Genomic DNA, 17,218 nt, shown 5'->3' with positions numbered 1-17,218 from the left:
AACCCCTGGCACTGCTCCTGTGGGCACAGGAACGTTGCTCCATCCCTTCAGGAAGTTCTGATCCCGCTTTGTGCCAGGTTCTTCCCTCCCCGGATCCGCATCCGTGCTGATCGTGGGCTGTGGGAATGCAGGAAAGGGGTTTGAACCTTTAACCTTGGATTAAAAGGAATTTTAACCCCAGATCCTGGAGAAAAGATGGATTTGGGAGCACCTTAGGAAAGGTGTTTGAACCTTTAACCTTGGATTAAAAGGAATTTTAACCCCAGATCCTGGAGAAAAGATGGATTTGGGAGCACCTTAGGAAAGGTGTTTGAACCTTTTACCTTGGATTAAAAGGAATTTTAACCCCAGATCCTGGAGAAAAGATGGATTTGGGAGCACCTTAGGAAAGGTGTTTGAACCTTTAACCTTGGATTAAAAGGAATTTTAACCCCAGATCCTGGAGAAAAGATGGATTTGGGAGCACCTTAGGAAAGGTGTTTGAACCTTTAACCTTGGATTAAAAGGAATTTTAACCCTGAATCCTGGAGAAAAGATGGATTTGGGAGCACCTTAGGAAAGGTGTTTGAACCTTTAATCTTTAACCTTGGATTAAAAGGAATTTTAACCCCAGATCCTGGAGAAAAGATGGATTTGGGAGGACCTTAGGAAAGGTGTTCAAACCCTTAATCTTTAACCTTGGATTAAAAGGAATTTTAACCCCGGATCCTGGAGAAAAGATGGATTTGGGAGGACCTTGGAGCAGTTTTGCAGTATCCAAAGGAGCTCCAAGAAGGCTGGAAAGGGAATTTTCACGTGGATAAAGGGAATGGAGTCAGGCTGAAGGAGGGGAAGGTTTAGATGGGATATAGGAAGGAATTCCTCCCTGTGAGGCTGGGGAAGGGCTGGGATGGAATTCCCAGAGAATCCATGGCTGCCTCCTCCCTGGAAGTGTCCAAAGCCAGCTTGGAGCATGCTGGGACAGGGGAATGTGTCCCAAACCATCCCAGGATTCCATTTACACGTCCATATAAACAATTCCTCAATCATTTCAATGAAGCTGCTGTATCTCCGTGATTTTTTTTTTTTCCCCCCCCTGGAATTAAGGATCCACAGATTCCGAGCCTGCCTGGAACGAGGAGAGGGATCTCTGCTGCCTCTTTTCCCTTCAAAAACCTCGACAGAGAAGAGGCTGTGCCTGAATCGCTTTTTTCATGCTTGGGAGTCTGAATCCCAGGGGAGGATCCGATGAACGTCCCCAGATCAAAGCCATCCCTCTTCCCACAGATGTGCTGCTTGTGGGATTTTTTTCCAGATCCTTATCTTTCGTGAGCTCCTGCTCAGCTTCCAGCCCCTTGGGTCGCTCGATGTGTTCCAAAAATCACACTTCAAGCAGCGATTCCTCCCTTCACCATTCCCAGATTCAGCGGGAATTCGGGGCGCAGATCTGCGCTTGTGTGGGCCAGAGGTGCAGGACAGGGCTTTGCTGAGCCACAAAGAGAGCTTTTCCTTCGTTTTGGGGTGGAAAAACTCCTCCAAAATCCTGTTTGAGGGGAAGGCAAACCGTAGGCAGGGTATTAAGCTTTAGGCTGGTCTAAGGCTACCCAAAGCGCTGCTCCAAATTTGGCTGCTTTTAATTAAACTGGAGTGATTAAACTGTCAGGCCGAGGAGCAGGAGGTGTGGTAGGATCTCTTTAACTGGGTTTGGAGTGTGAGGAGGATCCTGGTGGAGGGGAGGATCCTGTTTTCCTGGGGCTGAGGCCCTTTGGGCTGCCAGAAAGTGACTCATGGAAGGAATTTTAACAGCCCTGCTGAAGCAGCACCTTCCCTGTAAAACCCCTGCTGTTCCTGCGGGTATCGGGGCCATCCTGGTGCTTTGTAGCTCTCAAAATGGGAATTTTTAGGGACTGGAGGCTCCATTTCCCGTTTCTCTCTTCATTCCTGGGCCGCGTGCCCCTGGAATTTCGTGTTCCTGAAGCAGATGAGGAATTTGTTGGTGTCCGTGCTTTTGCTGCTGTCAGAGTTGTTGTGCTGCTGGGCACGAGGTAACGCTGGGTTTAGGTCTTTTCAAAGCTGGGTTTAGGTCTTTTCAAAGCTGAATTTCAAAGCTGGGTTTAGGTCTTTTCAAAGCTGGGTTTAGGTCTTTTCAAAGCTGAATTTCAAAGCTGCATTTAGGTCTTTTCAAAGCTGGGTTTAGCTCTTTTCAAAGCTGGATTTAGGACTTTTTAGAAAAGAAATCAGGAGCTAAACTCAGTCCTGAGCCTGAATTACCGCAGCTGGCTGAGGGCAGGGAGTTGTTCCATGCCACTGCCCCTGGAATTCTTCCTCGGCGATGCTGCAGAGAGGGAAGGTGAGTAAGGAGGGTGATTACTGGGAGCTCTGGAAAAGCTGTTGAGTAATTTCCTTTCCTCCTCTCAAAACCAGTCCCTGGCAAACTGTGCCAGCTCAGGGAAGGTGTTTATTTATTGTTGGAGCTGCCAGGGAGGGAAGTTGGTTGGGTTTGAGGCTGCTCCAGAACCTTCTGGCTGTCAGCAGAGTGCCTTCCCCGGGGCTCATCCCTTTCCCAGGCTACTGGAATGCTGCCTCTTCCCAGAGGATCCTGTTAGTCCCAGGGAATTGCTGCTGCTCCTCTCAGCAGCCTCACTCTTCTCTGCTGCTGTGCAGAAGGAATTTTGCCATTTTCCCTTCTCCCCCCTCAATCCCTGAAGGGTTTCCTGCTTTTTCATAGCCACAGTCCTGGATTTTGGTGCAGCGGCACCCTTGGGAAGTGTCGGGTGTTTGGGAGTGGGGGTGGAACTGTCACTGATCCGTGCTTGGCTGAATTGATTTCTGAGATGGGGCAGGAACGTTCTGTACAGCCGAGCCTGAACCCTGTTGGGGAGCGGCCTTGGAAACCTTGGGAAGGGGCCTTAAGTCCATTGGGAAGGGGCCTTGAAATCCATTGGGAAGGGGCCTTAAATCCTTTGGGAAGGGGCCTTGAAATCCATTGGGAAGGGGCCTTAAGTCCATTGGGAAGGGGCCTTGAAGTCCTTTGGGAAGGGGCCTTGAAGTCCTTTGGGAAGGGGCCTGAAATCCATTGGGAAGGGGCCTTAAGTCCATTGGGAAGGGGCCTTGAAATCCATTGGGAAGGGGCCTTAAGTCCATTGGGAAGGGGCCTTGAAATCCATTGGGAAGGGGCCTTGAAATCCATTGGGAAGGGGCCTTAAGTCCATTGGGAAGGGGCCTTAAGTCCATTGGGAAGGGGCCCTAAAGCCCTCGGGAAGGGGCCTTGAAACCCGTTGGGAAGCGGCCCTAAACCCCTCGGGAAGCGGCCCTAAACCCGTTGGGCCTCCTGGAACACCAGGGAACCGTTCCAGCCCGGTGGCTGGGTTGGGCGTGATGATCTCGGAGGTCTTTTCCAACCTGGTTCTTTCTGGGATTGGTTTTGGGATTCTGGGATGCCGTGATTGATTCTGTGATGGTGGGATTCCATGGTTCTGGGATTTTGGGATTCTGGGATTCCAGGATTTTGGGATTCTAGGATGCCGTGATTGATTCTGTGATTGTGAGATTTTGGTATTTTGGGATTCTGGGGATTCCATGTTTTCGTGATTCCTAGGTTGGACTTGATGATCTCAGAGGTCTTTTCCAACCTGGTCATTCTGGGATTCTGTGATTTTGGGATTCATGGGTTGGACTTGGTGATCTCAAAGGTCCTTTCCAACCCGGTTCATTCCAAGATTTTGGGATTTTGTGATTCTGGGATTCTGTGATTGGTTCCATGATTCCGTGATTCTGGGATTCCATGATTCTGTGATTTTGGGATTCTGTGGTTTCATGATTCATGGGCTGGACTTGGTGATCTCAAAGGTCTTTTCCAACCTGGTTCATTCTGGAATTCTGGGATTCTGTGATTTTGGGATTCTGGGATTCCGTGCTTGATTCTGTGATTGTGGGATTCCAGGCTTTTGGGATTCTGGGATTCCGTGATCTTGGGATTCTGGGATCCCATGTTTTCGTGATTCATGGGTTGGACTTGGTGATCTCAAAGGTCTTTTCCAACCTGGTTCGTTCCATGATTTTGGGATTTTGTGATTCTGGGATTCTGTGATTCTGTGATTTTGGGATTCTGGGATCCCATGTTTTTGTGATTCGTGGGCTGGACTTGATGATCTCAAAGGTCTTTTCCAACCTGGTTCATTCTGGGATTCTGGGATTCCGTGATTTTGGGATTCTGTGATTCCGTGATTTTGGGATTCCGTGGTTTCGTGATTCAAGGGCTGGACTTGATGATCTCAAACGTCTTTTCCAACCTGGTTCATTCTGGGATTCCATGATTTTGGGATTCTGGGATTCCCTGATTTTGGGATTCTGTGATTCCTAGGTTGGACTTGACGCTCTCAAAGCTCTTTTCCATCCTGCTTCATTCCGTGATCCCATGACAACGATGAATTCTTTTGAGGGCTCTCTGGGCACCGCCCCGCCGTGCACCCCCGTGCTGGCACAGCGGGCACTTCAGCATCCAGCAGCAAATTCCCCGAATTCCCTCCCCGCTGGGGCTCGTGCAGCGATCCCGCTGTTGCCCCTCGCCCGCACCGCCCCGACACCCTGTTCCCCCCCGCAGGCCCCGTCTCGTTCCCGCGGCACGAGGAGGAGCAGCTGCAGCGCTCGGTGAGCTGGCAGCCGTGCCTGCTGATCCTGGGCCAGAACTGCACCGCCAAGGGCGGCCTGCTGAACGCCCTGCTGGGCCAGCGCCTGCTGCCCGGCGCCCGGGGCGGCAGCGAGGAGCGCTGCAGGCGGCGCCGCGTCCGCTTCACGCACGGGGCGCGGACGCGGCTCAGCCTGGCGCTGCCCGGGCAGTACGAGCTGGTGCAGGCGCTGGCGGCGCACAGCGGGCACTGGGACACCATCCCCGAGGAGGACCTGGAGGTGGCCGCGGACGCCGAGGATCCCGCGCAGAGGGCGGCGGAGCTGGAGGTGATGCTGCCCTGCGCGCTGCTCAAGGTAAGGGTGGCACTGCCGCTGTCCCTGCCCTGGTCTGTGGGGAGGTTGGGGTGGCACTGCCACTATTCCTGCCCTGGTCTGTGGGGAGGTTGGGGTGGCACTGCCGCTGTCCCTGCCCTGGTCTGTTGGGGAGGTTGGGGTGGCACTGCCACTGTCCCTGCTGTGGTCCTTGGGGAATTTGGGGTGGCACTGCCACTGTCCCTGCCCTGGTCTGTGGGGAGGTTGGGGTGGCACTGCCACTGTCCCTGCTGTGGTCTGTGGGGAATTTGGGGTGGCACTGCCACTATTCCTGCCCTGGTCTGTGGGGAATTTGGGGTGGCACTGCCACTGTCCCTGCCCTGGTCTGTGCTGAATTTGGGGTGGCACTGCCACTGTCCCTGCTGTGGTCAGTGGGGAGGTTGGGGTGGCACTGCCGCTGTCCCTGCCCTGGTCTGTGGGGAGGTTGGGGTGGCACTGCCACTGCTCCTGCCCTGGTCTGTTGGGGTGGCACTGCTGCTGTCCCTGCCCTGGTCTGTGCTGAATTTGGGGTGGCACTGCCACTGTCCCTGCCCTGGTCTGTGGGGAGGTTGGGGTGGCACTGCCGCTGTCCCTGCCCTGGTCTGTGGGGAGGTTGGGGTGGCACTGCCACTTCTCCTGCCCTGGTCTGTTGGGGTGGCACTGCCACTGTCCCTGCTGTGGTCTGTGGGGAGCTTGGGGTGGCACTGCCACTGTCCCTGCTGTGGTCTGTGGGGAATTTGGGGTGGCACTGCCACTGTCCTTGCCCTGGTCTGTTGGGGTGGCACTGCCACTGTCCCTGCCCTGGTCTGTGGGGAATTTGGGGTGGCACTGCCACTGTCCCTGCCGTGGTCTGTGCTGAATTTGGGGTGGCACTGCCCTGTCTCTGCCCTGGTCTGTGCTGAATTTGGGGTGGCACTGCCCTGTCTCTGCCCTGGTCTGTGCTGAATTTGTCGTGGCACTGCCCTGGTCCCTTGGCACCTGGGTTGTGATTTCCAGCCCTGCCAAAGCCGATTCTCAAGCACAGGAATGTTTGAAATCACAGGAAGTGACAGTTTAGGTCTTTTCAAAGCTGGGTTTAGGTCTTTTAAAAGAAAACAGGAGCTAAACTCAGTCCTAAGAGAATACAGGAGCTAAACTCAGTTTTAACTCATGGGAAGTGATGGTTTAGGTTTTTTCAAAGCTGGATTTAGGACTTTTTAAAAGAAAACAGGAGCTAAACCCAGTCCTGAGCCTGTCCCAGAGCAGGAAGGTGGGAGGCAGCTCCCAGTTAATTAATTCCTAAACAGAAATTAAGTGCAGAGAGAGGCTCTGTTCTCGCCTGAGTACGAGCAGGAGCTCCACACCTGAGCAAGGAAACATCCAGGGAATTCTGTTCTAGATACAGGAACTGAGCAAAAAGTGAAGGCCCAGCTGGAAATACATTTGATAAACCTAAATTTAAGCCTGTCCTAACAAGATCGGGGCAATTTTAGTGCCTTGGTGGCTCCCAGCGCCCTCTGAAAGGACAGAAATTCCCAATTTACGTGTGGGACATCCCCTTTTCCCCCCAAATTTCTGCCAAGAAACTCCTGGCCTGGTTCTTCCTCCCAGATCCTGCTTTGCCAGGCAGAAAAGGGGATTTTTAGTTGGAGCTTTCTTTGTTTCTCTTCCCCCGGGCCAGCTCCGGCTCTCTGCAGCCCTCCCTCAGCTCTCCTGGGAGCCACAAAGATCCCTCTGTGCTCCCTCGGATATTTTGGGGACGTTTAGATGAAAACAACTCCTCAGATGGAATTCAAAAGGGCTGCTGGAATCAGAAACCCTTCCAGAGGAGAGGGAGAACGAATCACGGATTCCCAAGGATTCCCAAGGATTCCCCATGGGAATTCAAGGGCTGAAGGAAGGAGAGATTTGGGATTTTTTCTGGCTGACAGGAGAGGATGATGAATTTTACAGGTGGGGACAAATTCCTGTGGAATTCCTGGAGTTTGGGCTGTTGTTCCAAGACCTGGATTATCCCACCCTTCTGCTCAGCCTAAGTTTAAGCAAAGCTCTGCTAGGCCTGGACTGAGCTTCTGGAACCAGAGGAATTTGGCTCCAGAAATTGAGGGGTTTTTGGGGTTTTTTTTTGGATCCTCTCCAAGATTTCAGGGCTTCTGAGGGAAGTCCTGCTTTTCCCTAATTTCTGGGGCAAAACTGTGATGGATTTTTTCCAGGGGAAGAGTTCACGGTCAGGAAAAGAACGTGGGGAGTGTGGGCACCTCACGGTTTCTTTGGGAAAAATGAAATTCCCTGATCCAGTGGGGTTTGAGGCAGGATTTTGGGGGTTTTACATGGAATTTTGGGGGTTTGAGGCGGGATTTTGGGGGTTTTACGCTGGATTTTGGGGGTTAGATGCAGGATTGTGGGGGTTTTACGTGGGATTTTGGGGGTTTTACGCGGGATTTTGGGGGTTTTACGCAGGATTTTGGGGGTTTGATGTGGGATTTTGGGGATGTTACACAGAACTTTGGGGGTTTGAGGCGGGATTTTGGCGATTTTACACAGAATTTGGGGGTTTGAGGCAGGATTTTGGGGGTTTTGCACAGAGTTTTGGGGGTTTGAGGCAGGATTTTGGGGGTTTTGCACAGAGTTTTGGGGGTTTGAGGCAGGATTTTGGGGGTTTGCTGTGGGATTTTGGAGAATGCCAGAGGTGCAGCTGTGGGATTCTCTTGGTGACTCAACTTTTCCCCCTCAGATCCCCATGGAAACAGAAGAAATGGGTGGGATTTCAGCAAAACTGGGTGGGGGAAGTTGTGTAAAACCAAACAAAAAGAGTTTCAAGTGGAATCTGGGGGTCTAAAAGTGGCTCAGCTGAGTAGGGAGGCATGGAATGAGCTCCCAAATGGAATAAAAACAGGAGCTGTCAGACTGGGGTGAGTCACAGGCTGTTCTTGGAAGGCAAAATACGGAATTGGAGCAAGAAAAGACGGAGCTGGGCCTGCAGGCGTCGTCTGAGGAGGGATTTGGGTGAAAAGGGCCCAGATTTGGGTTTGCAGCACCTCAGCTCGCTGAGCAAACAGGGATTAAAGGGCCCCGAGCCTGGGAAAATGGGACACGGCTCCTTGGGATGGAGCCAAGGAATGCTTTAAACTGCTTTGGAAAGAGGAATTCTCTGGGGGTTCAATAACCTGGCACCCTCCAGCAGGCCCTGAGGGATCCCGATGAGTTCACGGAGTTACTGTGGGGTGGGAGCTGCTCAATCCCTGATTTTCCTTCCTCTCTGGGGTTCTGGGGTGCTGGGATCCTCCAGGAACTGTGGGTTGGAATCCCACTGAATTCATGGAGTTATTGTGGGGCAGGATCTGCTCAATCCCTGGGTTTCCTTCCTCTCTGGGGTGCTGGGATCCTCCAGGAACTGCAGGCTGGATCCCACTGAATTCATGGAATTAATGTGGATCAGGATCTGCTCGATCCCTGATTTTCATTTGTTCTGGGGTGCTGGGATCCTCCAGGAACTGCAGGCTGGATCCCACTGAATTCTTGGAGTTACTGTGGGGTGGGATCTGCTCAATCCCTGATTTTCCTTCCTCTTTGGGGTTCTGGGGTGCTGGGATCCTCCAGGAATTGTGGGTTGGGTCCAGCTGAGTTCACAGAGTTACTGTGGGGCAGGAGCTGCTCGATCCCTGATTCTCATCCGTGTTTGGGGTTCTGGGGTGCTGGGATCCTCCAGGAACTGCAGGCTGGATCCCACTGAATTAATGGAATTAATGTGGGTCAGGATCTGCTCAATCCCTGATTTTCCTTCCTCTCTGGGGTGCTGGGATCCTCCAGGAACTGCAGGCTGGATCCCACTGAATTCTTGGAGTTACTGTGGGGTGGGATCTTCTCAATCCCTGATTTTCCTTCCTCTCTGGGGTGCTGGGATCCTCCAGGAACTGTGGGTTGGAATCCCACTGAATTCATGGAGTTATTGTGGGTCAGGATCTGCTCAGTCCCCGATTCTCATCCTTGTTTGGGGTTCTGGGATCTGCTTGGTCCCTGATTTTCCTTCTTGTTCTGGGGTGCTGTGATCCTCCAGGAACTGCAGGCTGGATCCCACTGAATTCATGGAATTAATGTGGGTCGGGATCTGCTCAGTCCCTGATTTTCCTTCCTGTTTTTGGGGTTCTGGGGTGCTGGGATCCTCCAGGAACTGTGGGATGGAATCCACGGATGAGAACACAGAACATCTCTGTGGTTTCCTCTTCAAACTCCCCGTGACCTCTGACAGGATCCCAAGGAAACTGAGGGTGGAAATCAGGGAAAAGTTCCCCCAGAGGGGGGGGTCAGGCCCTGGAAAAGGCTCCCCATGGAATGGTCACTGTTCCAAACCTTGCAGAGCTCCAGGAATGGTTGGACAACGCTCCCAGGGATGCACAGGCTGGGATTTTGGGATTGTTCTGTGATCCTGGGGGGTTCTTCCACCTCAGGATTTTCCACGATCCCTCTTTCTGTATGGGAAGTTTGGATATTTCAGTGAAGGAAAACAGGGATGGAGCACCTGGAGAACAAATCCATGCCTGGAGCTCTGTCAGGAGAGCCCCGGGGTGTTTACAGCAGGGTGACCTTGTGGGAACCAGCTCAAAAATCCTGGGAATCCTGTGACTCACAGGTATTCCCCATATTCTCTTGATCCTTAAGAGCTGCTTCAACTCCTGTAGGACATTTGTGAGCTGGAAAACAACTCCCCACCCCAAAAAAAAAGGTGGTGGGTGAGAAATATCCTTGGAATTCTCCTCGGGAAAGGTTTTTCAGGAGCAGCAGGAGCAGTGGTTGAGGGTTGGGGGTTGTGGGTGTTGAGTTTTTTCCATTTCCTGGAGACAGCTCTGGCTTCCTCCTTTGGTTCTGGTGACTCATGGGCCTTGACACGGGGATTTTGGGGGTTTGAGGCGGGATTTTGGGGGTTTGACACAGAAATTTGAGGGGTTTGACACAGAAATTTGAGGGGTTTGACACAGAAATTTGAGGGGTTGACACAGAAATTTGGAGGTTTGACACAGAAATTTGGAGGTTTGACACAGAAATTTGGAAGTTTGACACAGGATTTTGAGGGGTTGATGTGGAATTTTGGGGGCCTGGCATGGGATTTGGACGTTTCACATGGAATTTTGAGGGGTTTGATGTCAGGTATTGAGGGTTTGAAACGGGATTTTGAGGGTTTGACGTGGAACTTTGGAGGCTTCACATGAAATTTTAAAGGATTTGACATCAAGTTTGAGGGGTTGGAAGTGGAATTTTGAGGGGTTGGAAGTGGAATTTTGAGGGGTTGGAAGTTTGAGGGGTTGGAAATGGAATTTTGAGGGGTTTGAAATGGAATTTTGGAGGTTTGAAATGGAATTCTGGGTCCCGGTGGATTTTGCAGCCCTGCACATCCCCTTCTGTGCATCCCAGGCAAGGTTTGGAATCAGCTCCAGAGAATTCTGGGGTTGGGAGGAACTTCCTGGGAGCTCCTGGGATGGGAGACACGGTCAGGAAAAAACGATGGAAGAATCCTCAATGATCACCTCTCTCAGGAGCCAGAGATGGCTCTAAAATTCCCAAAAACCTTTCACATCCCTTCTTTCAGGAGGGACACGTGGAATTCTCACTGTTCCTGCACATCCAGAGGCTCCTTCCCTGGGAGGGGAGGAAGCAGATCCCAAAGTGGCCCCGTCCAGCAGCGGAGTGAGGCCGGAGCAGTGAGAAAACAAGGGAATAAAATCCACCTTGCAGCTTTTTCCTTGGATTTGGAGGGAATTGCAGCCATCCCTTCCCACTGGCTGCAAATTCCTGGGAATTGGTTGCTGTGCTGCCTTTCCCTTGGTGCCTCAGGGGTCGGGTGGTGCTTCCTGCTGTTGGAAAAGCCGTGGAAAACTGGGAAAGCTGCAGCTCTGGGAAGCATCGAGGGAGGGCTGCTGTGAAGTGGAGCAGGGGTAACCTAAGGAATTCCAGCTTTGCCGTGCTGGCTCTTTCCTGGGACACTTGTCCTGAGTTTTGTGCTAAACTGGGCTAAAATTCCAAAGCATTTGGTGCAAAATCAGGGATTTGGAGTCAGGGATCAGCCTTGCAGGTGAGACTCCAGATCTGCTGTGAAGAGTTTAAACTTTTTGCTTTGGGAATGAATCCCAGGGTGGTTTTCCATGGAAAAAACCTCTCCAAACCTTCTGGTTTTTATTCTTCCCTGCCTCAGGAAGTGGCAGCTCTGGGAAGCATCGAGGGAGGCTTGGTGCAAAATGGAGCAGGGATAACCTAAAGAATTCCAGCTTTTCTGTGCTGGCTCTTTCCTGGGACACTTAGCCCAGTTTAGGATAAAACTCAGGACAAAACTCCAAAGAATTTGGCCCAGAATGAGGAATTTGGAGTCAGGGATCAGCCTTGCAGGTGCGACCCCAGATCTGCTTTGAAGAATTCAATATTTTTCGCTTTGGGAATGAATCCCAGGGCGTTTTCCCATGGTAAAAAATTCCACCTTTTCCGTGCTGGCTCTTTCCTGGGACACTTGTTCTGAGCTTTATCCTAAACTGGGCTAAAATTCCAAAGCAAACCAAGGAATTTGGAGTCAGGGATCAACCTTGCAGGCGAGACTCCAGATCTGCTTTGAAGAGTTCTGGTTTTTTTTGCTTTGGGAATGAATTCCAGGGCGTTTTCCCATGGTAAAAAATTCCAGCTTTTCCGTGCTGGCTCTTTCCTGGGACACTTGTTCTGAGTTTTGTGCTAAACTGGGCTAAAATTCCAAAGCAAACCAAGGAATTTGGAGTCAGGCATTGCCTTGCAGGCGAGACTCCTTGCAGGCGAGACGAGTTCTGTTTTTTTCGCTTTGGGAATGAATCCCAGGGCGTTTTTCCAGGGAAAAACCTCTCCAAACCTTCTCCTTTTGCTTTTCCCTGCTGCAGGAAGTGGACATCGTGGTGGCTCCGTGCCGGGGCTTCCAGTCGGCTGAAGCCACCCTGGCCGAGTTGGTGAACCAGGTGCTGCCCGTGGTCACCTTCGCCATCAGCGAGCCCCAGCTGTCCCCCTCGGATGAGACAGAGCTGCGGGAAATCAAGGAAAAATTCTCCCTCCCCATCTTCTTCTTCCGAGTACCCGAGCCCGGCAGCGAGCTGATCTCTCCCAAAAAACCCGACAAGACCAAATCCTCCCTTTACTTCCAGCTGCTGCACCTGGAATACCTGAGCCCCTGCGGCTCGTGCGGCTGCGGCGGCGGCGCCGCCGGCTCCGTGCTGGCGGAGCAGCCGGACAAACTGCGGCTCCTGAGCGCTTTTTGCAGGCAGGTGCTCCAGAAACACCTGGTGGAGGCAGCCAGGAGGCTGAACGAGGTTCACTGCCGCTGCCTGAACATCTTCATCAACCAGGCGTTCGACATGCAGCGCGACCTGCAGGTCACCCCAAAGCGGCTGCAGTACACGCGGCGCAAGGAGAACGAGCTCTTCGAGTCGCTGCTGGGCATCGCCAACCGCAAGCAGGAGGAGATGAAGGAGATGATCGTGGAGACCTTGGGCTGCATGAAGGAGCAGCTGCTGGAGGACGCTGCCAGCATGGAGTTCCGGGGTGATGCCCGCGTGGAGAGGGGGGGGGAGGAGGAAGAGGGGGGGGAGGAAGAAGAGGGGGGGGAGGAAGAAGGGGGGGGAAGAGGGGGGGGAGGAGGAAGGGGGGGGAGGAGGAAAAGGGGTGGGAGGAGGAAGGGGGGGGAGGAAGAAGAGGGGGGGAGGAAGAAGGGGGGGGAGGAGGAAGAGGGGGGGGAGGAGGAAGAGGGGTGGGAGGAGGAAAAGGGGTGGGAGGAGGAAGAGGGGGGGAGGAGGAAGGGGGGGAGGAGGAAGGGGGGGAGGAAGAAGAGGGGGGCAGGAAGAAGGGGGGGAAGAGGGGGGGGAGGAGGAAGAGGGGGGGGAGGAGGAAGGGGGGGGAGGAAGAAGAGGGGGGGAGGAAGAAGGGGGGGGAGGAGGAAGAGGGGGGGGAGGAGGAAGAGGGGTGGGAGGAGGAAAAGGGGTGGGAGGAGGAAGAGGGGGGGAGGAGGAAGGGGGGGAGGAGGAAGGGGGGGAGGAAGAAGAGGGGGGCAGGAAGAAGGGGGGGAAGAGGGGGGGGAGGAGGAAGAGGGGGGGGAGGAGGAAGAGGGGGGGGAGGAGGAAGAGGGGGGGGAGGAGGAAGAGGGGGGGAGGAGGAAGGGGGGGAGGAGGAAAAGGGGTGGGAGGAGGAAGGGGGGGGAGGAAGAAGAGGGGGGGAGGAAGAAGGGGGGGGAAGAGGGGGGGAGGAGGAAGGGGGGGGAGGAGGAAGAGGGGTAGGAGGAAGGGGGGGAGGAGGAAAAGGGGTGGGAGGAGGAAGAGGGGGGAGGAGGAAGGGGGGGAGGAGGAAGAGGGGGGGAGGAGGAAGAGGGGGGGAGGAGGAAGAGGGGGGGAGGAGGAAGAGGGGGGGAGGAAGAAGGGGGGGAGGAAGGGGGGGGAGGAGGAAGGGGGGGGAGGAAGAAGAGGGGGGGAGGAAGAAGGGGGGGGAGGAGGAAGAGGGTGGGAGGAGGAAAAGGGGTGGGAGGAGGAAGGGGGGGGAGGAGGAAGAGGGAGGAGGAAGAGGGGGGGGAGGAGGAAGAGGGGGGAGGAGGAAGAGGGGGGGAGGAGGAAGAGGGAGGAGGAAGAGGGGGGGGAGGAGGAAAAGGGGGGAGGAGGAAGAGGGGGGAGGAGGAAGAGGGGGGAGGAGGAAGAGGGGGGGAGGAGGAAGAGGGGGGGAGGAGGAAGAGGGGTGGGAGGAGGAAGAGGGTGGGAGGAGGAAGGGGGGGGAGGAGGAAGAGGGGGGGAGGAGGAAGAGGGGGGGAGGAGGAAGAGGGGGGAGGAGGAAACGGGGGGGGAGGAGGAAACGGGGGGGGAGGAGGAAGGGGGGGGGAGGAGGAAGAGGGGGGGGAGGAGGAAGAGGGGGGGGAGGAGGAAGGGGGGGGAGGAGGAAGAGGGGGGGGAGGAGGAAGAGGGGGGGAGGAGGAAGAGGGGGGGAGGAGGAAGGGGGGGGAGGAGGAAGGGGGGGGAGGAGGAAGAGGGGGGGGAGGAGGAAGAGGGGGGGAGGAGGAAGGGGGGGGAGGAGGAAGGGGGGGGAAGAGGAAGAGGGGTGGGAGGAGGAAGAGGGGGGAGGAGGAAAAGGGGGGGAGGCGGAAGAGGGGGGGGAGGAGGAAGAGGGGAGAGGAGGAAGAGGGGGGGGAGGAGGAAGAGGGGGGGGAGGAGGAAGAGGGGGGGAGGAGGAAGAGGGAGGGGTGGGAAGGGTTTGGGGTCGGTTTGGGGTTGAGGGTGGTGGGGGTGAGGGGTGTAAGGGGAGGTTGGGAATGGGTGAAATAGTTGGAGTCTGGGGTGGAAGAATGATGAAATATGGGGTGAAAGGGTGATGGGTAATGTTGGATAAAAGAGGGATGAATGTTGGATAAAAGAGGGATAAATATTGGATAAAACAGGGATGAATGTTGGATAAAAGAGGGATGAATGTTGGATAAAAGAGGGATAAATAATATTGGATAAAAGAGGGATAAATAATATTGGATAAAAGAGGGATAAATAATATTGGATAAAAGAATAATAAATATTGGATAAAATAGTAATAATAAATATTGGATAAAATAGTAATAATAAATATTGGAAAAAAGAGTGATGAATATTGGAAAAAAGAGTGATGAATATTGGAAAAAAGGGTGATAAATATTGGAAAAAAGGGTGATAAATATTGGAAAAAAGGGTGATAAATAATATTGGATAAAAGAATAACGAAGAGTATTGGATAAAAAGAATAATAAATAATATTGGATAAAAGAATAATCAATATTGGAAAAAAGAATAATAAATAATATTGGAAAAAAAGATAAATATTGGATAAAAGAGTAATAAATAATACTAGAAAAAAGAATAAATAATATTGGATAAAATAGTAATAAGAAATATTGGAAAAAAGAATAAGAAATAGTATTGGATAAAAGAGTAATAAATATTGGAAAGAAGAATGATAAATATTGGATAAAAGAAAAATAATATTGGATAAAAGAAAAATAATATTGGATAAAAGAAAAATAATATTGGATAAAAGAAAAATAATATTGGATAAAATAGTAATAAATAATATTGGATGAAAGAATAATAATATTGGAAAAAAGAAGAATGATCAATATTGGATAAAATACTAAAAATACACCATTTGGGGCAGTTTGGGCTGGGGCTCCTCAGAGCAGCTGAGGTCATTCCAGCCCAGACAGCTCCAAGGGCCGCTTTCCCTTTCTTTGTGTGCAGATATCATCATCCCTGAGAACGGGGAACCCGTCAGCTCCAAGGACATCAAATGCTGCATCAAACAGATCCAGGAGCTGATCATCTCCAGGCTCAACCAGGCAGTGGCCAACAAATTGATCAGCTCCGTGGATTATCTGCGGGAGAGCTTCGTGGGCACTCTGGAGAGGTGCCTGAAGAGCCTGGAGGAGTCCTGGGAGGTGTCAGTGCATCCCCCCAGGAGTTTGGAGAAGCCCAAGGATGTTTCTGTGCACATCACGAGCAATTATCTCAAACAGGTGCTGGGGTGCTTCTGGAATATTCCTCAGGGGTGGCTTTGGCCTGCTCCAGGAAGGTGGGGGAAGGGCGGGGAGATGGAGGCAGGGAAATCAGGAAAGCAGCTCGGGAATGGGTGGGAATCCAGGCTGCTGATGCAGCCATGAGGGGCCTGGCAGTTAAATTTTCCTTAAATCTGTAAAAAAACAATCAAATCTCAGCCTAGAAACACCCCGGAGGTGACACAGGAAATCAGTTATCCAAGTGATTCGTGGATTATCCCACAGAACACGAAGTTTTCCGTTTTCACAGGCTCCAGCGAAGCTCCTGGCTGGCAGAATTCCCATCTTTTCCTCTTTTCCCTGCTTTCCAGATACTCAATGCAGCTTATCACGTGGAAGTCACTTTCAACTCCGGCTCTACGGTGACCAGGATGCTGTGGGAGCAGATCAAACAGGTATGGACACTTGGGAAAGTTAATTCTGGAGCAAAGAATCCTCCCAGCTGCTCCCTAAATTCACTCTGGGCACAGGCACCGGGAGCTGTGGGTTTATTCCCGTGGATTTCCATCCCTGGAAGTGCCCCAGGCCGGGCTGGATGGAGCTTGGAGCAAGCTGGGCTGGTGGGATGGGATCAACTTTCAAATCCCTTCCAATCCAAACCGTTCTGGGATTCCAGGATTCAAATCCAGAGGGGATTGAGCCACAACAGCGTCCTAAAAATCAGGGAGAGGTGTTCCCAAAACCTCCAGGGAAGCAGCTTTTTCCTGGACCTCATCAGGGTGTGGCAATTCCAGGTGCTGGATGCAGCACTTGCTGTAATTAGTGGGTAATTAAATGGCTCTGCCTCAGCCCTCATTAGGAGCTGTGGGATCCCATGTGGATCCCTGTCCTGGGAAGGGAGAAGGAGGAATCCAGAGTTTGTTCCCACTCCAGCAATTATTTGAGGGAACGTGGTGTTCTCCTTCCTCATCCCCCCCAAAGGAGGGAATGAAGTTCATCCCCAGCTCAGAGCAGGAGTTTCAGAGAGATCAAAGCTTTAACAGCCAGAACTGGAAACCAAACCAGAGCAAATCTCATCTGCTGCGGGGGGAGGAGGGGGAATGGTCCTAAACCCAACCCCACAACCCCAAATCGCCCAAAACTGGAGTTTCCAAATGCTTCAAATCATTCCCTTGCTCCTCCAGAACAGGAAGAACCCCACTGAAGAAGGGGTTTGCTTTAAAATAAGTATTTAATCAATATAATTAAATTAAATATTTGAGAATTCCAGGCTGGGTTGGGTTGGGAAGGACTCGAAGCTCATCCCATTCCGAGGGACACCTCCCTCTATCCCAGGCTGCTCCAAGCCCCCTCTTGGACACTTCCAGGGATGGAGCAGCCACAGATTCTCTGGTCCAGCTCCTCCCCACCCTGTGAGTGAATAATTAGTGAACTAAATGATTAATAAATCATGAATCAAAGCGATCCTTCAGCCCAGCTCCGTGCCCAGCGACCGTTCCCGCACGGAATCCACGGCGCCTCTGAGCAGAGTCGATCCAGGCATCCTTGGCTTTCCCTTTTCCCAGATCATCCAGCGGATCACGTGGGTCAGCCCCCCGGCCATCACCAGCGACTGGAAGAGGAAGGTGGCCCAGGACGCCATCGAGAGCCTCAGCGCCTCCAAACTGGCCAAGAGCATCTGCAGCCAGTTCCGCACGCGCCTCCACAGCTCCCACGAGGCCTTCGCGGCCTCCCTGCGCCAGGTCAGGGGGCACTGCCCGGGAGGAGCTGCCTGGCAGCTCTGCACTC

The 17,218-nt window shown here is 52.7% G+C and overlaps 1 protein-coding gene across 2 annotated transcripts in view; it reads left to right on the top strand.

Moving 5' to 3' along the window:
- DSTYK (dual serine/threonine and tyrosine protein kinase) overlaps window positions 1-17,218 on the top strand; it is a 29,600-nt gene that overhangs the window by 3,809 nt on the left and 8,573 nt on the right. For both annotated transcript variants that reach the window (XM_068995654.1, XM_068995655.1), the window contains exons 2-6: window positions 4,583-4,962; window positions 11,829-12,483; window positions 15,177-15,451; window positions 15,802-15,885; window positions 16,996-17,172. In XM_068995654.1, coding sequence (XP_068851755.1) covers window positions 4,583-4,962; window positions 11,829-12,483; window positions 15,177-15,451; window positions 15,802-15,885; window positions 16,996-17,172 — 1,571 coding nt within the window. The remainder of the gene's footprint in view (window positions 1-4,582; window positions 4,963-11,828; window positions 12,484-15,176; window positions 15,452-15,801; window positions 15,886-16,995; window positions 17,173-17,218) is intronic.

The sequence above is a fragment of the Aphelocoma coerulescens genome, chromosome 26, assembly GCF_041296385.1.
Source record: "Aphelocoma coerulescens isolate FSJ_1873_10779 chromosome 26, UR_Acoe_1.0, whole genome shotgun sequence".
NCBI classification, from domain to species: domain Eukaryota; kingdom Metazoa; phylum Chordata; class Aves; order Passeriformes; family Corvidae; genus Aphelocoma; species Aphelocoma coerulescens.
This window is presented reverse-complemented; position numbering and strand designations above follow the sequence as displayed.